Source organism: Pipra filicauda, unplaced genomic scaffold (assembly GCF_003945595.2).
Source record: "Pipra filicauda isolate LSUMZ 115617 unplaced genomic scaffold, ASM394559v2 scaffold207_size1410395_pilon, whole genome shotgun sequence".
Lineage (NCBI taxonomy): Eukaryota > Metazoa > Chordata > Aves > Passeriformes > Pipridae > Pipra > Pipra filicauda.
In genome coordinates this window covers 289,666-312,651 of record NW_024104318.1, presented here as the reverse complement: position 1 = coordinate 312,651, position 22,986 = coordinate 289,666, and the positions used below count along the sequence as shown (strand labels likewise).

Here is a 22,986-nt window from a genome sequence, read left to right as displayed (position 1 = left end):
ATTAATCTGGAGTGACAGAAGTAGTCAAAGAATCACTGCTCTTGGCTATTCACAAAAGTTGATATAAATTTACAGAATTCACATTAGATACTGCCCATAAATTCCCTAACCTTGCTTTAAGTTGTATTATTCACTGATATTTCAATTCCACTTCCTGAATTCCCCTAATATTAAACTCATTATTTTGAAATTAAATAAAGGATATAAAAACATATACACCAACATTTAGTATTCAACAAATTTTAAAATGTACTAACTCTCTCCAGACAATACTATTTGCCTTAAATACCAAATTAATCAAATACAAACACCCTCAAATGTATGTGAATGAAGGCTTAACATACCATAATCTAATAAACGATACTAAAACTCTCTTCAAAGTTTGTAAAAAAATACACAAATACTCTGCCCTTCATAAATGTTTTGTGTAGATGATGTAACAAAGGAAAAAACACCCTGCAAGCAAACAAATTACACAGCACTCATCCTCTTTAACCTTTAACACAGCTAAAGGATACTCTTTCCCAGGTTTACTGTCTCCTAAACCTTGAACTATTGAGCATTTCAGGACCCAAAGAATAATACAGTTTCTGCACTCAGCCCCATATTACTCTGCACAGTCAGTAACAGTGAGGTCACTAAGAACAATGTATTTTCTGCTGGTCACAAACAGCCAGGAGATCTGTGGCACAGCAGCAGGACAGCAGCAAAGCCACGTTTGAACCCTGAAGGAATCCTGCATCTGGACGGCACCACGCAAGGCTGACACCTTTCAGTGTCAGGAACCCACAAACCACTTCTGCACAGCTTCGACCCCAAATTCTGATCCTTGCACTTCACACTAGACAAATACAAAAATCTCATACAAAACTTATGTCAGAGAACAAGAACTGTCTCTGCTGAGAACATCACCATGGGTCAAGTACACACAACGGAGAAAGTCTTAGTAAAATGAAAAAAAATACCATAACACACCTTCAGAATTGCTGGGGGTGGAAGGCGAACTTTAATCTTTTCATCCTTGCCAACCAGGATAGAAGCAATAATTTGACAGGCTTTGGCTCGATCAAAAAAGGTATCTTTTAATGTAAGAAGATAGGCACCTGGAATGTAAAAAAAGAATTATGACAGAGCAAATTAAGATTAAATTTAAAAACTATTGCATATTCAGTGTCAATTACTTCATTCTAATACTAGTTAGCTACTTATGCAAAATGACAATAGTTTAGACAGCTTCAGTCGTAAATACTTTCCAGATTTTTTTAATTTGCTCCACATCAAATTTCTAAAAATGAGGAACAGTGCATTTCTGTAATCTATTCTCTCTCTCTCAGAGTCTATCCCATCATTGAATGGGATTTATTTGTGTACACTTTCTTCCTGATGTTCATTGGACATTTCCCAAAGCATTTAGGACATTGAAGGTACTTACTGTAGGTTAAAACGAATTTTTAATGAATGAAATCAACTCCTCTACCATAATCATAAACAGTTTATGCTATCGACCTAATGCAGATAAAGATCCCAAATATTCATTTGCAGAAAAACACTGTAAAACCTATGCAAAGGTAATAATAGTGGCAGCCACAAAGGTAGGCAGTATAAGAAATCAGTCTGAGGACATCACTATATTTCAGGCAAACAGTGGCCTTATTTCATAATGTCACTTTGACTTGAGAAAGAAGAAATTTTTTAATTAATGTGGAAAAATTCTGGAAAGGAGGGAAGTGATTCTGAAGGAAAAACTGTTAAATATCACACCTCTGAAATAAGCTTATATACATACCTGTGAGAAAATCCTGAATAGCAGCAATAAGAGGTTCTCCATTTCTTGGTGTTACCAAGTTTGCTTTAGTCTATATGATACAAAAAAACATCATGCATTTGAAGACACTTATATTCCATTTGCTATTCAAAACAAAACTTTACCATTTAAGGTATTTATTTTAGCAAAAATGGTCAAAGCTTATTCTAAATCAAAGTACAGCTTTCTTCAAAAAGATAGAAAAGTAAAACAAGTTTCAGTTCACTGCAGTCCATGCACATCTATTGACAGTTAAGGAATAGTTACTGGAAATTATGTATTCTGTTTCCAAAACAGAAGTTGCAATCAACTTGATGTGTTTTGGTAGGGACAGTTAAGGGAAGGGAAGACAAGCTAGCTTTGAGAACCTGGGAAGGGAGAAAAGAGGTTACCCTTACTATGGGGAGTTACTGGAATATTCCAAGTCGTGTGGTCCTTACTAATCAGTAACAGTCAAGCCAGCCACCTCCACAAGCCCCATGTTCTGATGTTCTTCTCTAAGTCTGAGTCTTAGTACTCAGTCTACTGCTCCAGTTCATCACCCCCACCTCCCACCTATCCACCAGTGAACACACACCCACAAAGACCTCAATCACACACTTGAGGGCTGGGGGTTTTCTTTTTAAGCTCGTGAGTCAGTTCAGGGAGCCCATACATGCTGCAGCCAACAGTTGTGTGGGTACATCTGAAGAAGCAGTGTCATTTAGTCACCCTAAAGGAGCAATGTACTGGAAAATCCTCAGCTTGATACTGCTGACTCTACTTTCACACCACAGATCAAAGCTTGCAACCATGGGATCCCTATTTAGCTACCCTCCCTTCTCCCTTTTTGACCCTGCCCTAAGAGCCTCCTGCCTTCTCTGGTAAGTTGCTTTCTCCAGTATAAGTCCAGTATTGCTGCCACATTTCCAGCTGGTCTGTCCATCTTAGATTTAACATGCATGCTGTCAGACCAGAAAGCAAATATCTGTTGGTAACATAGCCACCCTAGTTGGGTAGCAATCCCTAAGGACAGTCAGGCAGAAACATACTAATGACATCTGCTTACTTAAAACCACTGGATTTTCCACAGATATTAAATTTAGGCTACCATTAAGTAACAGTCCTAATTTATTCTGAGTTCCCTTTTGCAGAGTTTTCAGGCAGCTTCAAAGTTAAAAATTATCCACATCCAGTAATCTAGATAATATTTCAGATTTCATGTGCAAGTTAAGAAATACAGGGCTCAGCCAATCTGTCACTAACAAAATCCCAACCCAAACATTATCAACCTACTCCCATTAAAACAAGTGCTTCTGCTTTTGCTTCTTCTGTCTGAGGAAGGTGAAGGTTCATCTCATCTCCATCGAAGTCTGCATTGTATGGTGTGCAGACACATTCATTGAATCTGAATGTCCTATGAGGTTTTACTCTAGCCTGGAAAAGGGGAAAAAAAAAAGTGATGCACACTTAGTCAAGCATAGATGAAAGATGAAAATTCCTGATTAAAGGACTTAACTCAAGCAGGAATTGACAGAAATCGTACTTATTGTATTATAGAAACATAGCTAATAGTTGTCATTATGAACAATTTATACAAAAGCACAGAAAGACAATGTGCTTTGCAGAGATCACATCAACTCTACAAAAATGAAATACATAAGAACAAAGTCAATTATGGCTACTGGCAGAAGACAGCTATCCCAGTACACATCAGTTCCCATGCAAAGGCACAACTGCACTGTACTCATGCTAGTTCCCACACACTGCTTCAGAAGATGCTGTTTATTTGTGCTCATGTAAGACAGAAACACCACTGAAGGTAAACCACCCAATATCCAGGGATGCCCCACCTCTGTGTTAGACTGTGTGCACTTACAATGTGAGCCATGATGCTCAGCTTGTGAAGAGAGGGCTGTCGGTTGAACAGGACTATGTCACCATCTATAAGGTGTCGCTCCACAATATCACCAAATTTCAGCTCCTGGGCCATCTTTTCTCGGTTCCCATATTTCAAAAATCTTAATAGCAACATATAATAACAGAGTCAGAAGAAATATAAGCAGTAGATGTAAAGACAACTGAAAAATAATTCTGTGTTAATAATGCAAGCTTTTTCATTAAATGTTGGAGTATTTGTATTACAATAAGTAGAAGACAAAATTGGTGCGGATTGAATCATTAACCATCAGTCCTGCTGCTATTTTAAGTAATGAATGTATTTTGACATCAGTTAACAAAGCTACAGTAATTAGACCAGTAAGTAAGAAAAAAGTCAATTTATGAAAACAGAATTTGTTTCAGTTGTATCAAAGAGTATAGGAAGTTTTATTTATATATTTTATTTATTATATATTATATATTAAATATTATATATTTATATATTATATCCCTTTTTACTACCTATAAACTGACTGCAGATTAGCTTTCATGAAAACAGCCAGTACAACTTGCCCATAACTGCCCATTTTCATTTACATCTGTACTACACCCTCTATTTCAACTATGTCTCAGTCACAAAAAAATACCAATCTAATTGCAGTTCATTATCATCAGTATGTGCACTTCAGATTAAATGTAACAGATTATTTAGAAATAAATATTACACTAAACCTGAGGACATAATGACAATTCTTTTGCTACTGCCCATAATGAAAGATTCTAAAAATAAATTTTAATCTCTTTAGATATAACCTGTTTTCACACAGCACTAAGAACAAGTTGATGAGGAGAAATAAAAAGTGAACAATTACAGAAAAGTTTGATACCTTTTCATTTGGGTGTGCCTTTGCTGTATGAAGTTGGCTCCAGGATGAACATCAGGACCATTACAGACAAGTTTCCTCATAAAATTAATATTTGCTTTGTTCACCTGTTGCATAAAGACTTCAATCAGAAACAAACGAAACATGTTTCAGGATCTCTTGTTTTTACTGGTGGTTTTTGCATTTTCAAGTTTTAGGCTCAACTGACAATCTCCTGTCACAGCCTCAAGCTGCTGAAGGGAATTGGCAGGAGGGAATAGAGGAGGAAAACACAAGCCAATCTTTGAGCACAATAACAGAGTTAAATTAAATTAAAAATCTGGGTGATAAATTTAGATATAAAAATACCCAACCACTCCTTAGACAGATACACCAACCAACACATGAAGCTATGTAGGAGTTCAAAAAATATGAAGCAAAACTCTTCCCTCTAGATAGGTCACACCGTAGACCACATGCCCTCTCAGCACTTGCCATAGCCAATGCTAAAGCCTTCATTTGCCAACAGCAACAAAACTGGCAAAGCATCACTGAATGACCTTTCAAACAGAATGCAACACATTCACTCCCTTTTATAGAAAGGCTAAAAGGAAACAACACTGAGGTCTGGTTTCAAGAAGAGAAAAAAAAAAAGCATAGGAAGAGTTTTGAGTTTTGGTTCTATACTACTTACCTTTTCAGGAAAGGTCAGTATTTTAGCAACATGAATAGGCACTGCTACTTCATCTATTCTTAAGTTGGGATCAGGTGAAATGACTGTTCTGCCAGAAAAATCCACTCGCTTTCCAGACAGATTGCCTCTAAAACGACCTAACCAAATAAAAATGTTAAAACTCTTTTATTAAAAATTGTTTGCCAAATGTTATCTGTTAAGACAGCATATTAGAACATCCTTTAAGGTACAGCACCGAAGTGTAACACAACAGTGGCAGAGATACACCTGACAATAGCAAATATTTGCAGCTCAAAAAAAAATATAAAATTAAAACCAACTTTCTAGACATACCTTGCTTTCCCTTAAGCCTCTGAACAAAACCTCTGGTCCATTTCTTAGGTGCCATGTTGAGAGGAATTCCCGAGAGCTCACTATTAATGTACAGGGCACACTGCAGTTGAAGAAAATCCCAGTCTTCCATAATCATCTGTGTTTTGGCTCCTGATATCCTATGCTAAACAAAATAGTCATCCAGTTCAGAAAATAAATATAACACCACATAATAAACTAGCAAAGTATTTTTCTGTTATAAGTACAACTGTTCTTCTGCAAATAACACTATGACAGTTCCATACACTGGAATGAAAAAGGCAAGGTAACTTTATTACAGGGTGTATACTGCTATCTTTTCACTAACATGGGCTTTGGACAAAACTAGGTATTTGTTTAAATTATATTCTTCCCAATCCACTGAAGTTAAGGTAATATAACTTAACAGTCAGGAAAATCACCAGTATTTCCTAATTTGTCAATCAGGGGAGAGTCAGTACTCAACTGATTTTGTTTGCTTGACAAAAGACCAGTTTCGAAAAGCATAAAAAGTATTAGTTTGATAGAAGTGCTCTTCTAAACAACTGATAAATTGTCAAATTTACTTCTAGTCTCAATTTGATAACCATGCTAAATGAAACCTGACTTCTTAAGAACAGATGATGAAATAAAGAAAGATGCAGTAAAAAAAAAAAAGGAAAGTCTACAAGGACAAAAAAGAAAAAAAAAAGCACAAAGCAATAGGTGCAATATTTTTATTGTAAGTGACCACTTGAAAAGTGTCATAGGAGGGAGAGGGAAAAAAGAAATTTACAGACCAGAGCTGAAATGACAAAACATTTCCCATAAGAATCCCAGCAGATCTTGAGCATGTCCTAAACTGCAAGCAGCCAGTCAGCCAGCTCCATCTGAAGCAAGCTTTTCTTACTTCTTTCAATAAAATCCCAACAACATAGAAACACAGTAGCAGATTGTAAGCAGTAAACCCATTTCCTGTATTCAATCCTAACCAAATCTTTTCAATGGCAACAGTTTCAGAGCTTGAAGGATAACTCACCTTTTTTATGACATCATTGAGGAAAATGATCTCAGTGAGTTTCATTGTCAAATCGTCTTCATTGGTGCCCGACTTCAAGTCACTCACCACAGAGGGTCTGATACACAGCGGAGGCACCAAGAGCCGTGTGAGGATCAAATCTGAAGGTTTACCTGCTTCTGGATTCATTAGAAGTAGAGGAATGTCTTCTGCTGGGATTCTTCTAAAGAGGTTCAACACTACCAAAGGATTCAAGTTTTCCTACAAAATCCATTGGAAAACGGGGAAAAGCCATCATATGAAGTTTCAGTGCTTCCCTCCTCCCCTTATTTACTGATGTTCAAAAAGAAAGTCTTTTTCAAAGGCAAACAGAATTATTCATGCAAATAAAACTATGTTTGGTTTATTTATCCTGAACCAATGCTTTTAGCATCTCAAATGTTAACGTGCTATATTCCTTCCTATGTTTTTTTTCCTATATATTAGTGTTTACTTGTCATCATATTACTGACTTTTCTCAAGAGTTAACAAAGGGTATTTCATAGCTAATAGACAAAGCAGTTAACATCCTACAATGAACTTACAGCACATTGTATTCATTTTATTCGCAGAAACTCACATAACTTACAGTACTTTCTAGACTCTTTTCCAAAACTTAGTTTCTTTCTTCCTAGAACAGCTACTGCTGTAGTATAAGAAAGTCCAGATATTCACTTCTTTTTCTATTTAAAGATGTACCTGGAGATCTTCCCAGCTTGCAGAGAGCAGAAGGAAACAAAACTGCATATAATGCAAAGCTTCATGAAATAAAAAATGAATAAAAAAAGTTTCCTCTCTCCTTCTCAACATTAATGTCTTCTGAAGAAAAAAGTATCTGTATATCAGAATTATACTGGAGTTACAGTAAATCTACCTGTACGTGCAAACTTGTTTGTCTTGTATGTTTATTCTTCCTTTTCTAGCTTATGGAAGCCTAACACACCAAGAAGATCCCCATTCTTTACAGGCAGAAAGTGATGTATCAGGACATACCAATAAACTAAATTTCTCATTTTAGCAAAGTTAACATTATTGCAGTAGATACAAACATTCTTCATGTGTCTTTTGATATACAGAATTCTTGGACTACCATAAGACTTTAGCTCATACATTGAAAACCCTTGAGGAGTTTTATGTCATGCACAAAAACTAGCAGAAAATTTAAGTAATAATAAAAGTCACCTGAGCTCTTCCCAGTAAGGGTTCTACTTCTTTGTTATGTTCAATGGCAGTTTCAAAGGACTGCAGAAAAGTAGATACTATTGGATCTACAACTTTCTTATTTGTCTTGTACTTTTCATGTATTATTTTCAACAAACCACACTTCTTCACAGTTCCTGCAAGCAATAAAACAACATCAGAACTCAAAACAAGTACAGTTCCAAACCTAGTTAAACCTTTGGTAAACACAGAAACAAAACAACTTTATGTGCTTTATTAACCAGCTTCCTGAACTCACAAAATACGAGGACAACCAAGTCATACTTTCTTGAATGGATGGCTTGGTGTGTCTACATCATGATGCTGCATCTGAAGCTCAAAGCAGCTGGTTTAGTCCACGCTTTTTAATTCAGCTTCATCTCATTCACAGCAGATTTTTTTTAAAGTAGAAGTTCCAACACTAAAAACAGGACCAAGATGTTCCACTTATGTATCATTTCACTATCTTCTGAAGTAACTTTTGAAGTGAATTCTCAGAAAAATCTAATAAATACTTTCACGTCATACAGGTAACATTATTCACGAAACTTTCACAAATGAGAACAAATGCTCACTTTTTTTACTGAAGTATTCCAACCTAACACATAATTTTGTAAATGCCTACTGTTTATGCCCCCTAGATGTACATATGGCACTTATGATGAAGTAGCTCTCCATTTATTCAGGTTGTTGACCATTACAACAAACAACCCACAATTTTCATGAGTTAAAAGTGTGAAGTCTTAAGTTAAAGATTCATAGTAGATAGTTAGTCTGTAACACTTTAAGTCCTTAAACAGCACTAACGTGATCAGTGTAGATGAAAAAAAAAACAAGATGTATTTTGAAAATCGATGTGAAACCTTATGAAGATACTCTGCCCTGAAGAAGGAATAATCTTAAGAAGGACAATTTAATACCATGACGAAAAATGATGGTCACTCAAAATTACAAAGTCTACCCATGTTTTCATGTTCAGGTATTAATCACTGCCAACAGCTCCCAGTATTTTTAAAAACACGCTAAACAGGTTTTTTTGCCATTATTCAAGTATCAACTATTGGTTACTTCCATGAAACAATACAAGCAACTAGGTGAATGTCTATATCCACACAAATGAGACACGAAAAAGCATGTGTCTGGCACTAGAAATAAAATAACCTATTTCTTAACAAAGGCCAGAGAGAACACCCACCAGCTGTGCAACAAACAAGCACATTCAAGATTTGGATCCTATCACAGCTGTCGAGGTAAAAAAACCATCACAGTAGACAGCTTCACAAACTGCTAATGCCAACACTCACCATTAAAGGCCCCACAGTAAGGACAAGTGTTTTTCTTTCGGCACTTCTCAGACACTTTCTTTTTTAGCCCTCTCTTCTGAAGGTATGTAAGGCCAGGTCGCTTTAGGTAATCCAAAAACTGCTTTTTTTCTTCCACTGACAGCATGATACGGCAACAGGTTTTGCAGATCATCTAAAATGTAAACACGTAGAAACACAGTTGTCTAACATTCAGACATGTAACCTCTTGATCTATACCTTAAGTTCTTCAACAGAATGCAGTTTTTTGAATGAGATACTACTTACTGTCTTATTGAAAGACCAATTTTCACATTGCAATATACATTAAAAAGCCCAGGAGAAAAATAAGTTACAGTAAATGAAGCAAATCCTTATCTAAGTTCTGCAGGACCTTAAAAATCCATATATAGCAAACAGAGCTTTGATTTACTGGGATGTCCTTAAAGGTAAATTATACTGCATATATTTAATTGAAATGACAGAAAAATAACATTAAATTTATCAGCCTGAGGTTGCATAAAACAAAATGGATATATTTACATCACTAAGACTGGTATTTAAATAAATTCGTTTTGCAAAAGAAAACAAATTAATAATGCAATGTTATTTTGGCCTTCTCAATTAACTTTCAGACGTCATCTTTCCTGAATTTTTCCTTTTTTCTAGACTAAAAACTGACAACAAATCATAATCATGTTTACCTGTAAGATGCCTATCACAGCTTTGAAGTATCCAACATGAAAACATGGCAGCTCTAAGTCAATGTACCCATAATGTCCTAAACAATCAGCTAGACTTTTTCCACAGGTTTCACAGGGACGGTCTTTTTCACTGGTTCCCTTTGGGAGAAAGAGAATGCACACATAAAGAAAGAAAAATCTGCTGTAATTGACTGAATAGATACAAAATACAACAGCTTTTAAGCTAGTCAGGTATTCTAACAGCAGACCCACTCCTTTTCCCCAGCATCAGAAGCACATCAGTAGCATTATATTCACTCCAACCCTTAAGAAAAACAGCCCCTACTGACACCAATAACATGGACTTACACAGCTCTTGAAAGTGACCCACAGCCCATTCATCTACATTATGGCATTTTGTTCCTGTTGATATGGCATGATGTTGATGGATGTCTCCGGGTCTCCCAACAACTTGGCAGAAAGAACTTACCTCCTGCCTCAAAAGAACGCATTCCTGAACCCCCCAAAAGCATGAATAAAGTAGTTGCCACTACAGCTAACAGTCTATGAAATTCAGGTAAAGACTCATTTTTGTGTTTTTTGGATAAGCAGTACATTTCAGTGACTCCAACTTTTTTTAACCACTTGGGTAGTTCCACAAAAAGAGTCTGGGAAAAACAAATGGTTCTCACCATGCGATGGTCCAGCACTCCATATTGCAGTGGAGAGTGATGATTGTCCTGACTATACAAGTTTTTGCTGACCACTTGAATGTGAGCTTGCTGACGCATCTCTTCTGGAGATTTCATGCCAAAGCAGATGTGGCTTCTAGGATGGAAAATTCCACATGTATGTATGGGCACGCATACACGTATACAGAAACACTTCTAATGACAAGCACACACCTCCCTAAGCGTCATAGAATCAATTAGTTTGGAGAAGACCCCTGAGATCATTGAGTCCAACCTATGACTGAACACCACTCTGTCAGCTAGACCACGGCTCTAAGTGCTACTTCCAATCTGCCCTTAAATGTCTAACCACCCTTTCGGTGAAGAAATTCTTCGTGATGACCAACCTAAACCTCTCCTGGTGCAGCCTGAGACTGTGTCCTCTTGTCCTATCCATTGTTGCCTGGAAGAAGAGACCGACCCCCACCTGGCTGCACCCTCCTTTCAGGTAGTTGTAGAATATTTAGGGCCCCCTTAAGCCTCCTTTTATCCAGCCTAAACACGGCCAGCTCCCTCCGCCGCTCCTCACAGGACTTGTGTTCCAGACCCTTCACCAGCCCCGCTGCCCTTCTGCGGACCCGAAAGCACTCGAAAACAACGCAAAGGTGATTAAACTGATTCACAGTAGTGCTGAAACAGGATCTTTTCAGATAACTATAGAGAACACAGCTGCTTTGCGGTGAGCTGGTGGTTTATATTCCTGGGCACCCCCAGACCTGGGCACAGGCATAGCCCAGCCCGTGCCAGCGCTTCTCCGGGCGGAGCCGCCGCGCCATCACCCCCCCCCCCCCCCCCCCCCCCCCCCCCCCCCCCGCCCCGAACCTCTCCCCAGCTCCAGTGGTTCCGCCCCGCCTCGGGAATCCTGCCGCTCCCCGCCTCAGCCCCCGGAGCACCGCGCGGGCCCCACTCACATTTTCTTGGCCACATCGGTCTCTCTGAACTGCTCCTTCACCATCGCGGCGGCGGCGCCGGGACCCGCCGGGCCCACGGGGCTGCACGCGCCGGGCGGGCCGGGCGGCGCGGCCTCCGCGCGCAGCGCCCCCTGGCGGCCCCAGCGGGACCCGCCGCGCTCGGGGCTCCGGGAGCGGAGCGGGCACGGGATGGGCAGGATTGGGAGAATCACGGTGGGGCCACGGGGTCACACCGTCTCGCCCTTCAAGAACGGTCACTCCTTGCACATGGCACAGGGTTGTGTCCAGCGTTGGACATCTCCAGTGAGGGAGACTCCACACCTTCTCTGGGTGATCTGTTCCAGTGCACGATCACTGCACAGTAAAGAAGTTGCTCCTCGTGCTCAGGTGGAGCTTCCCGTGCAGGAGTTTCTGCCCGTTGCCTCTTGTCCTATTGCTCAGCACCACCAAGAAGGGCCTGGTCCATCCCCTGACAACCCCCCTTTAGATACTTATACAAATGGGCGAAGTCCCCTCTCAGTCGCCTCTTCTCGAGGCTGAACAGTTCCAGCTCCCTCAGCCTTAAACAACTCCACAGCCACACTCAGTCCATGGCTCCGGCTCAGCCCGTGACTTTGTGCGTGGCGCCCCAGCAGCAGCCCCAGGACAGGCTGCACAAAGGCAAAGCCAGAGCCGCGGCAGCGCCAGCACGTGGCGGGAGAACTAAACTGAACTGGGCTCAGCCAAGCCAGGAAGGTCCGGGCCGAGCTCATCCCTCCGCCCCAGCGTCCACCAGGCACACGGAAGGCACCCCTACCACGCCCGGCTCTGAAGAAGACACCCTCACGCCAGGCCCCGCCCCGTGGGAAGGCCCCCGCGCTGCCTTATGATTGGCCGGGAGGCGGTGCTGGCCCTTTCCCCGCCGTGTCGCCGCCGCCGCCGTCGCCGCCATGGTGAGTGCGCGGTCCTTTCCCCGCTATCCGCCCTGCGCTGCCGCCATCCTGGCCCCGCCGCGCCCCTGCGCCGCCGCGCCCCGTCGGGCTGGCCCGCCTGCACCCGCCCGTGCGAGTATGGCGCGCACCGAGCCTTCGCTCTGGCGGCCGGGCTGCCGTGTATCTGTGTCCGCTGGTAGCAGCGGGGCTCGGGCCGGGCCGGGTGCGGCCCCGGGCTCTGATAGCGCGGTAACGCTGGGCTGCTGCTCGGGAGTTATCAGGGAGCTGCCGTAGGTCAGAGTCGTGTGTGTTTCGTGGCTGCCTGTGTCTGAAGGCGTTAAGGGAACAGACGCGTGTGGGGTTTTTTTAGAGAAATTTATGCTTTGCGTTAAGAAGAGCATTGGCGGCAGGTTGAGGGAGGTGATCCTGCTCCTCTGCGCAGCCCTGGAGAGGCCACATCTGGAGTGCTCTGTCCAAATCTGGGCACCTTAGTTCAAGAGAGGCATGGAGCTCCTGCAGCAGATCCAGGGGAGGGCAAGAAAGAAGGGTCTGGAGCATCTCTTTTATGAGGACAGACTGAGGGAGCTGGGCCGTTTCAGCCTCGAGAAGAGGCGTCTTAGAGGGGACCCCGTCAATGTCTGTCAGTATCAGAAGGGAGGGTACCAAGAGGATGGATCCAGGCTCTGCACGGTGGTGCTGAGCAGTAGGACAAGAGGCAATGGGCATAAACTGCTGCACAGGAAGTTCCACCTGGACATGAGGAAGAACTTCTTTGCTGTGTGAGCAACTGGAACAGGTTGCCCAGAGAAGGTGTGGATTCTCCCTCACTGGAGATATTCAAGAACTGTCTGGACCCAGCCATATTACCCTCTGTAGTCCCTCCCCACCTGACCCATTCTGTAACAGTTAAGAAGCTGTAAAGCCTAAAAGCTGAGTGGGCTCCTGTGTGTCTCCAGCACCAACAGCTGGGTGGCAGCGGAGCCAAACGAGTGTTGGTAATGACAGCCAAGGATTGCTGTGGCTGGGGAGAGGGGCCACATGGAGGTAGGGCAGCACTTTTCCAGGAACAGGCATCCTTGTTCTGGCTCCTGGACATGAACAGAGCACAGTGCAAGTGAAGGAATGAGGCCAGGAAATGGGCATGGACTGTTGGGGGGGAATCAAAGTCTTCCCACTTATTTCCGGAAAGGTCTAGAGGAATGGACTGTACATGATAACTAAGTGACATAGAAAGGGAGAAACTTATCTATAAAAGGTTACCCAGGAAGCTCAGATTGATGCTGGAACCAGGATTGGTGATCCCTTTCTCCCATTCTGTTCTCACTCTCTTCCCTTTCGGCGTATCCCTTTATCCAAAACCCACTGCTGTGTCTTTACACTGGGAGGCCAAGGTCTAACATACCCATTTCCATGCTAAGTGTGGAATTTGCTAATAAAACTTTGTAAGCTTTTATAGACCCTCTGACCTTTGTCATTCCTTTCAGCCACAAGCATCTAGGAGTCTTCCATGCTCCTTCCCGTTAAGGGTAGGACACCACAGAGGTTGTAACATTTGAACTTCCTAAGGAAACTTCTGTTACATTGTTCCAATGCTTGGGCCATAATCTGTGTGTTTCACTAAAAGCTGTTTCACCTTCTCAGAATGGTGAAAGTGTGTGTTGCTGTAATGTTTGAAAACTGGGGATGAGTTTGTCAGTTTTTCACTGTCCTTACAGGTGTTTTCTGTAGCCCAGACCAGTCTACTTAGGTCATGAGTTCACTGTCAGTGTCTGAGGCTCCTGACTGTTACTGTAGTGTGCATTTTTACGTATTTATTAAATTTCAGTTGTATGTGTAGCTATTGTTTTGTTTTCTCTTGCAGAATGACACAGTGACCATCAGAACCAGGAAGTTCATGACAAACAGGCTGCTGCAGCGCAAGCAGATGGTAAAAGAATACAGAAATTTACCTTTAATTGTTTGTCTGTTGGCTCAGGGCTGCAGGTGGTTTTCAGCCGCTCTCAGTACAGGGCCCTTGAAATCTCCAAAGTTCTTATTGTAAAAGCTTATGGCTTTAGATGTGTTGATGTATGCTGAAGGTAAATGCTGATGGTGAGGTAGCAAACTCTTCTGTCGTTTGAAGTTGCACCAGGGGAGGTTTAGATTGGATATTGGGGAAAAATTCTACACCAAAAGGATTATTAGGCATTGGAACAGGCTGCCCAGGGAAGGGGTTAAGTCATCACCCCTGGAGATATTAAAAAGACATGTAGACTGGAGGACATGGTTTAGTACCATTGAGAGACTTGACAGTGTTGAATTTACTGGTGGATTAAATGATCTTAAAGGTGATTTCGAATTTGAATGACTGAAGCAGGAAACTTTTGACTGCTTTTATATCAAACTGAATAATAAATACTTTGTGCTGCTAAGGTAGGTTAGTTTAAGTCTTAAGTTCCTGGTGGGACTGTAGCACCTGGCTGTTGTACTGGATATTGACCTCTTATACAACTTGTCAAAATTCTTTCTTAGGTGATCGATGTGCTTCATCCTGGGAAGGCCACAGTCCCCAAAACAGAAATCAGGGAAAAGCTGGCAAAAATGTACAAGACAACCCCTGATGTAATTTTCGTCTTTGGCTTCAGAACTCACTTTGGTGGTGGCAAGACAACCGGTTTTGGCATGATCTACGATTCCTTGGACTATGCAAAGAAAAATGAACCAAAGCACAGGCTTGCCAGGGTATGTTGTCTTCTAGTATCTTGGAAGCAGTTAGGATAGATTAGAAGCGTTTAATTACTCAGTATTTATATGTATAAAACCCCACGTTTTGTGAAAGTACTGTTGGTATACTCAGTCATATGAGACATCTTAAAATAATACAGGTTAGCCTCTGCACTTGCAAAAGAGGCTAAGTTTTTCTTACTCTGCATTACAGGAGAATTGGAAAGGCAAAACCTGTTACCAGAGATGTTTAGCAATAATAGATAATAAATGACTTTTAAAGGTTTGGAAGAAGCATAAGAGATGGGGCTGATCCATGTGCTACTTAAGTGTTTATGGTCTGTGTTGAATCATTTATTGGTTAATGAACTTGCTGTTTAGTTAATATTTCAAATTCAAACTGTATATGAAGAGTTGAGAAGTAATAAAAATTAAATTGAGAGTTGGTAACTGAGAAACAATATCAAATACTATTTTAACTTTTTTAATAGCATGGCTTGTATGAAAAGAAGAAGACTTCCAGGAAGCAGCGAAAGGAGCGTAAGAACAGAATGAAGAAAGTCAGGGGCACAGCCAAGGCAAATGTTGGTGCTGGCAAGAAGGTAGGATGAGAATATGTTTAAGCTAGAGTGAGCATTTGCCTTTGGAATGTTGATTAGATTCTTCAACAGAGTAATGCTGTTTTTCTTCCATTTTTTCACCTGTTCTACTGGATAACAGAAGGTAATCTGTGTGTTGTATAGCTTGTCATCAGCTCTGTAGCGTAGTTTTGCTCCTCACTGCTGCAAGCTTAGCTGATACAACATGAAAGAATGCTTCTTAAATTACTGTTTCCTACGTGTCACTTGAACTAAAGTTACACTTTCCTAAATCTAATAGTATTGCTCTAATCACATAACTCAGTCTCGCAATACACACATTAGATAATCTTAACACTTGTTGCTTAGACTGCCTAAGTACCTAATGCTTACTCCACCAAGTTACTGTTACTTATGGTGTTATTTATCAAGGTGAGTTTGTTAAGGATATTGTAGGCAATGACAACAGAGTGTAAATAGAAAAAAGTACAATGCCTGTTTTATCCTGGGTTTAAGTGACTGATTCCGAAGATAGTAGAGTCTTCCTGTGGTGGGAGCTTCCTGGGCTGAGGCTGGAACCTGATACCAGCAGCTAGGAGGGAGGCAGAGTTCCTCTGTTATGAAACAAAACCACAACTGAGGAATAGCCTGGGTGGGAAGCCAGTCATCTTCCTTCCTGGTGTTTTGTCCTTTGACAAATGCAGAATAAGCTGTGCAGCCAAGTGGATTTTCTTCAGGTGTTTTAATAAGGGGAGGGAGAGTAGTGGGTTTCAATGCTTAGTTCTGTAGTTGAGAAAATGCCTTGACATCTTGTACTTTAGTAATCTTCACTTTTGCTTTTTTTCTACTTTCTTGGAATTCTCCATCAGAAATGAAGTATCTACAGGTACTGGAAATGAGCATGGATGTGGTGACTGAATTATGCATCACTGAAATGTGTCCATCCTTTCAATTAAAGCACTGTACTGCCTTGCATGCATGTTTGATTTAAACTTATATCTGTCCTGTGAGGGTTAAATAATAACATAATGCACTTTATTCCATGTGAATTAGAAATAAAATTTGACCAGTAGCAAACAACACTTTTGAAACCAGTGAGTCAGCTTTAAAATGAGGAACTCAGTGAGAAGAAATCCAAGAAACTCAATACTCTAATTTGAGGCATTGGTTCAGAACACCCCAGCATCTGATTCAAAGTAGTACAGTGCAATTGCATGTGTAACTTGACTGTTGTGTGTAAGTAGTTGTGTACATGAAAGCTGAGTCACATCACACCTTAGTGCATTTGAGATGCTGTTTGGAAATAAAGGCACAGTTGTCTGCCTTAAACTATATTTAACTATTGTCCTGCAGTATTCCAAACTAAGACACAAATTAAAGCGAAATTGGAAATTTCAGTGAAATTAAATTTTTTAGTTAGTATGGAAGTCAAATTCTTGCTATCACTGGATGGAAATGGACCAGTGTAACTGACAATTACTAGATGAGGGAACTATTCTACTAGATAGGTTTTGAGCCTTCTTCCTTTCTGCTTTAATGCTGTTTTAATCATGAAGTCCTACAGTTGTTTATGGCACAAAAATAGCATTTGGTATAGTAGTGACACATAACATACACCCTTTTGTCAATGGCAAGGGAGTCATTTAATGTTGCACTGATCCCAGTAGTATGGATGAACTTCCCATCAAGACTTTTGCACGTGAAAGTACCTGTTATTGAGTGTTAATGCAAAATGGTTAAATTACTGTCACTTGAATTATTAAAGCTGTCCAGTTCAGAGAAATCCTCTTAAAGCATATCAGCACTTCACAAATTTAGGGCCAGGATCATGTTCTGTGGTAATTATGTAGAAGATGTGACTTCTGTATCAAGTGCTTCTCAAACCAGCATGCAATCTTAGTAGGAGGTAAACTGTGATTTTCATTATTGATATCTTTTTAAATTGTCATTCAATTGATAAGTATGCATGGGTTAGATGTTACTTGTTTACCACCTTTGTTAATCTTTGTGTCCTCACTTAGGATAAATTATTTTGTGTGCATTCTGGAAAACTTGCTTGATAAGAGTTTTGTGCTGCATTACAGAAAAATGTAAAATACACTGGTGTCTTTAAAATTTATCTTGAAAAATGCATGTTTAAAGCTAATGATGTGATATGGTTCATCATCCTTTATCACAGCTATGCAGAGGAATTTTTAATAGGAGTCCTGGAATATGTTTTTGAGTCCACCTATACAGTCTGTGAGAACTATTTATCTCAGAAATGTGTAGGCACTTGATTCTGAAAAATCTTCAGCCAAGTGTATATTATTCTAAAAGTTATGTACCATCTAGTCATGAAAATTACAGAAATGGTGAATCATACTTGAATAATTTTTTTTGAACTTAAGGTCATATATAACTGTGCCAATGTCTGGTTGTTTTCTTTGGTACTTCCCTCTCACCCCATTAGAATTCCCATTCTCTTTTCCCTGCAGTTTGAAGAGAAGTATTTTAAAGTGCTGTGTGTTATTTAATGTAACTGTAGCTCTAGACTTTGCTGAGCTTGCTAAAAATTTGCAACAAGTATATGTGGATGTCCTTCGCCTAGTCTTTGCTTTCAGAGCAGTGACCATATACCATGCAACACTGAAATGTAAAAAAAAAAGGCCCACCCTCCCTTTTAATGTCACAGCTGTACCTGTGACAGCCCTTGACATGTGAGGCTTTTCTGAAAAAAAAGAGAGGCACTTTAAGGCATTGTAGCCTGTAGGCATAATTGAACATGCAATTGTATTCTGAATATTAGTTAAGCTCTGAACAACTATTGTTAGGTCTCCTTTTGAGTTTGAGAGAATGTGTGAAATTTAAGTCTTCAGTCTCTACAGTAGTCAAAATTTTGAAGTTTTCCTAGCACATTTCCATGTGATTATTGAAAAAAGCGTATTTTGAGTGTCAGTAAAAGTCTTCAGGGCTCCATCTTCTACAGTAGTAGAACTTAGATAAAAATATTCTTAATATTAATTAATGCTTTCTCTTTTTCAGTAATTGAACATTCCTCAGATGGAAAATGGATCACAGGTATGATTTGAGAATGCTTTGTAAATGTAGACATTCAGCAGTCCAGTCATGATGATGATGTAGTCTAACACTGATTTTTGCAAAGACTGTGGTACTTGTGCAGATGTAGAAACAAATGCAAGAGTTTAAGACTAGGAAAGAATATTTACAAATTTCTTTAGTAAATTACTGCTATCAATTACTACTGAATTGATAGCTTATGTGACTTTGACTTACATGAAATACCTGATTACTATAAAGACTGAAATGAGAAATTGGGCAGTTCACATTTACTGTTCCTAAAGCTGCTGATTATTTAGTCTAACTGTAAGCAAGGCTTACATTTTTCACTTGTAGGTATGCTAAAGAGAGGATAGTAGACCTTGTTTTTTATTGTCTTAAATAGATTAAAGTAGTATGATAACTATTTTCAGAACAGATTTCTGTTGTTTTCTTACACTTATTTCAAGTAAATTCCTTATTAACAAGCGTGATACCCTTACAGATAAGTCTCTGTATTTTTGTTGCAGAAACCTAAGTGCTGTGTTCAGTAAGTGTTCAGGAAAAAGTGGTTTTATTACAAATGGTCTGTCTGGGAGCTGATACAGCTTGTCTAGTGTCTTAAACAGAAAGCTGTCAAAGCACCTGTAGCTTGTGGAGCTCTTCTACAGGGATGCTGTAATCTAGGCTCTGATTTATTCCCATGACGGTGCTGTGAAATTTTGAACTTTATGCTCTTAAAAGAAGAGTAGTGTGGTTCACCTGACTTGTTTAGGAACCAGTTTTTCAGGCTTTATAAATGTATGAGTGCAAAAATTGTTTTAATTTTGTGGTAGTAATGTATTTTTTTCCTTTACAGTCTGCATCCTTCTATGAAGAAGTACAGAAGGAGTTATTCTGGAAAGCAGAACCTGTTCATCTGACTTTAACATCAAATAAACTGTGTCAATAAAATGCTGATTTGTCCTATAGTTTTGATTTGAAAGCTACTTTTTGTAAAGTTTGAGAAATTCAGCAAAGGTGCACTGTTTGCACTGTATTAAAACCTTTTCATAATTAAACACCTCTTGTTTTGACTATCAATTTGAAATGCTTTCTACTGGTAGTAGTATGAACTAATTCCAAGCAGGCAGTGTTATTTCATGGATATAGACAGGCTTTTGTCATCTGTTGTTCAAACTGTGGTTTGGAAAGTCCTTTTAAGATGTTCTTGTTTGGCTGCCTGATTTCTATAGACCTGTAGAATACAGCGTAAGGGAGAACAAAACGTGTACACAGAGATACTCAGAGCTGCCTGCTTCCACAGTTAGTGATTTTTGGTTGGGAAGGAGTTGGGCATGATTTGTCTTTTGTTCCCAAGTTGTCAGGACAGGCTGTGGGGTCTGTCTCTGGCCTGCCAACTGTGTAGTACACCCCTAATTTTTCATCTGGTAGTGTTAAAGGAGCCATTTAAGATGGAAGCGAGGGCATTCTGGTGCAGGTGTTTTGAGGAGCAAGCAAAATACAAGTTTTATACTCTTAATAGGACTGAAACAGATTGCAGCTGTAGCAGCTGTGCTGATTATGGTTCTGATTTTATTATCTAAGTACAGTATTTTTGAATTGTGCTACCATTGTACTTAGACAGCACTTTGTAACGCAGGAAAGGCATTTTTACATTTGTTTGGGGGAGGAAACCAACAGTACCGTAGTTAGGAGTTGTTAAAAGTGGTTGAAAGGGGATATTGTGCAAGATCTGCTAAGTATAGATGAAGCACTTAATACCTTTTCTAGTACCTTCAGTCTGAGTCTCGAACTAGTGGGGTTACTGTTACTGTTGTCTGTATTCAGCAGCATCACACTATTAGCTGTACCATAAATTCTCTGTACCTCATGCTGTAGTTTTTTTGCCTTTATTGATGTTATTAACTGGGAGTAATAGGCACTTGGTCTGGTGAAAGGGCTCTCCAGTTTCTTAAAGCCACAGGTGAACTAGTGATAATAGACTAAGGGGGTGGCGAAACATACTGGTCGATTCTAAAATGGATTTGATTTTAAGGTCCTGTGGAAGTTAAAAGGCTTTTGTCAGGCAGGGCTTCAAAGATACCTATTGGATGTTCTTCCTAAAGATGTGTTCTGAATGTATGTTCAGTGCAAGTAGCTCGGTGTGCAGCAGCAGTGGGAGCTGCAGGATGAGCTCTTGGTGGGAACCTGAGACAAGAGGCCGTGAACTGCCAAACCTTGGAGGGGCACAAAGACACTCAGGGTGGCAGGAGTCGAGGAGTCACGTGCTTAGACTGTGAAGGGGTAAAAGCCCAGGAGTTCCTTAGTTTGGGGTCCCTCCTCAGAGGTAGCAGTTGGAGCTTTTTGTGTGTTACTGTGCCATGAATAAGTGGCTTTATGGAATGAGACTTCTGAGACTCTGCTATGGGAAACCTGGTCTGACTGTGAGTGGGAGTGTGGGGACCACAGTTGTGGAGGGGCTGCCCCTGGTGCCAGCAGTGAGAGTCTCTGGCGTTGGGAGTCTCATGAATGGAGACTGCCAGAGAGTCTCATGAATGGTCAGACTGGAAAGTTCTCTTGACAAAAGAATTGCTAGAGGGATATTAAAAGTGGGATGTGTGTACTTTGATACAGTACGTGCACTGTACTCTAGAGTCTCTTGAGTTGGTGAGTAAACCTCAGACAACTGAAAATACTGTAAGGGATATGGAGCAAATGTTATGAACATAAGTCTTAGAATCTAAACCTGTTTCAAGGGTAGTATCTGCAGTAAGCCCTTTACATATATAAAAAGGAAGAAGAGTCATGCTATTTAATGTAATTGAACAATCACTAGGGGGTGATGTGAACACAGCAATACAAATACAAGGAAGAGTTATATCATAGAATAGACTGAAAGGAGGTCAAATTATCACCTGCCAAAGATGTCAACTCCTTTGAAAATATGCATTAAAAATAGTTGTGTTTAGAAGCTGAGGCTTTAAGTCATGTTCTTGTTTCACTCTTGTTTTGGATTCAGTGGAAACCACCAGTTTCAGTGAAGACCATACAGTTAGTGTTTTCCAGATGTTTACGACTTGAAAGCTGTAGAGTGCTGGCACAAATCCTAGCTGGTTTTTTCAAAAACCTTCTTATCTTAGTTTTGTGCAGTCAACAAAGGATCTATAAATAAGTGCTCTCATAGGGGTATGTGTCTTGTGTAGCCTTGATGTTCTGAGTTTATACAGTAAACAGTACTGTTCCAGGGGCATCTACCTCTAGCAGAAATTAATTCTGGAGTTGCTGTATTAAAAGTTCCCTTCTTCAGTTTTGTAATGTCTTACATTCTACTTATTACAGGTTTATGTGGTACAGTAACTTGCCAAAGGAGTTGAACTGAAATAGATATTACTTGGTGCCATAAGTTGGTATTTGATGCCCCATTTTTTTTGAAGATTGATAGCAAAAGACACATAGTGAATCAATAAAACAATTGACTCTTGTTGGATGGTTAGGTTATAACCACATATCCATAAGCTGTACTCTGCTCTTGCAATATGAACCATTAAGCACAAAAAAAAGGGGAGGGGGTCAAAATGACATAGATCTAGAGCTAACTGAACAAATCAGATCAGCCTGTTGGAGTTTTTCCACTATTCTGCAACATTCTGTGTTGATGTGGCTATCCTTTCTCCTGTCATTCTGCTTGGAACAGAGCAATCAAATGAATGACTGTCATCTGAAATCTTGGTGCTTCAGTGGTTGGGAGTTGTGAGCAGCTCTTCGTGTGAGTATCTGTTCTGCCAACGTTTTGCCCATATGCATTCCAGTCTAAGCAATGTGTAGCAGGTGTTCTGTAATTCAGAGGTTTAATGCACACGCTGTGCTGTGCAGACTCTAGGTTAATCCCCTTTCCTGTGGGAGGTGAAACAATTAAGTGGAACTGGAATCTGTGCTTCTTTCCCTACTGCGTGCTGAAGGAACTCTTTTATTTTCTGCCAATCTTGGCACATCCCATCATCTATAGGTAGTAGTTTTGTCACTGTTGCCTGCTTTCAGACTTTGGCCTGGCCCTCCTATTTCAATATCTCAAGCGTTTTATCAGTCTGGAGTTCAGATTAGTCTCTGAAGGCATTTTGGAGACCAGTTTATTAAGCTGGTGGTGAGCAATCTCAAACTGATACACGTGGAAAGACTTATTAACCACCATTTATAATGGCCTGGACTTGGTGGAGTTGCATGCACAGAAAATGTTTGGGGTTTTCCGTAGGAAGGACTTAAAACTGTATAGCCAGTCTAGTAAGAATAAATTAAATCTTTGTGTAAAACACTTTGAAAGCTGTGCAGAAGCCTAAGGGCT

The 22,986-nt window shown here is 40.3% G+C and overlaps 2 protein-coding genes across 5 annotated transcripts in view; one reads left to right on the top strand and one right to left on the bottom strand.

Annotated features, from left to right (window-relative positions):
• Positions 1–11,529, bottom strand: part of POLR3A (RNA polymerase III subunit A) — a 36,294-nt gene extending 24,765 nt beyond the window's left edge. For both annotated transcript variants that reach the window (XM_039380911.1, XM_027723975.2), the window contains exons 1-13: positions 11,435–11,529; positions 10,485–10,620; positions 9,814–9,951; positions 9,113–9,284; positions 7,791–7,945; positions 6,591–6,830; positions 5,555–5,717; positions 5,222–5,358; positions 4,552–4,655; positions 3,663–3,804; positions 3,080–3,220; positions 1,787–1,856; positions 976–1,103 (exon numbers count right to left, since the gene is read on the bottom strand). In XM_039380911.1, coding sequence (XP_039236845.1) covers positions 976–1,103; positions 1,787–1,856; positions 3,080–3,220; positions 3,663–3,804; positions 4,552–4,655; positions 5,222–5,358; positions 5,555–5,717; positions 6,591–6,830; positions 7,791–7,945; positions 9,113–9,284; positions 9,814–9,951; positions 10,485–10,620; positions 11,435–11,478 — 1,770 coding nt within the window. In that variant the 5' untranslated portion in view covers positions 11,479–11,529. The remainder of the gene's footprint in view (positions 1–975; positions 1,104–1,786; positions 1,857–3,079; positions 3,221–3,662; positions 3,805–4,551; positions 4,656–5,221; positions 5,359–5,554; positions 5,718–6,590; positions 6,831–7,790; positions 7,946–9,112; positions 9,285–9,813; positions 9,952–10,484; positions 10,621–11,434) is intronic.
• An 813-nt stretch (positions 11,530–12,342) lies between these two features.
• Positions 12,343–19,726, top strand: RPS24 (ribosomal protein S24). 3 transcript variants are annotated; one of them, XM_027723976.2, is made up of 8 exons: positions 12,345–12,366; positions 14,207–14,272; positions 14,857–15,066; positions 15,540–15,650; positions 15,769–15,771; positions 16,496–16,512; positions 18,651–18,686; positions 19,525–19,726. In XM_027723976.2, the coding sequence occupies exons 1-6, from the start codon at positions 12,364–12,366 to the stop codon at positions 16,499–16,501; spliced, it is 399 nt and encodes a 132-aa protein (XP_027579777.1). In that variant the 5' UTR covers positions 12,345–12,363; the 3' UTR covers positions 16,502–16,512; positions 18,651–18,686; positions 19,525–19,726. The 3 variants fall into 3 exon arrangements, with proteins under 3 accessions (XP_027579778.1, XP_027579777.1, XP_027579780.1); XM_027723977.2 differs by lacking the exon at positions 15,769–15,771 and having other exon boundaries at positions 12,343–12,366; XM_027723979.2 differs by lacking the exons at positions 15,769–15,771; positions 16,496–16,512.
• The last annotated feature ends 3,260 nt before the right edge of the window (positions 19,727–22,986 follow it).

What these genes read in the sequence shown, in the direction of transcription:
- RPS24 (XM_027723976.2), top strand. An exon ending in TGCTGCAGCGCAAGCAGATG is followed by an intron (nt 14,273 to 14,856) that starts GTAAAAGAATAC and finishes ATTCTTTCTTAG; the next exon opens with GTGATCGATGTGCTTCATCC. An exon ending in CAAAGCACAGGCTTGCCAGG is followed by an intron (nt 15,067 to 15,539) that starts GTATGTTGTCTT and finishes CTTTTTTAATAG; the next exon opens with CATGGCTTGTATGAAAAGAA.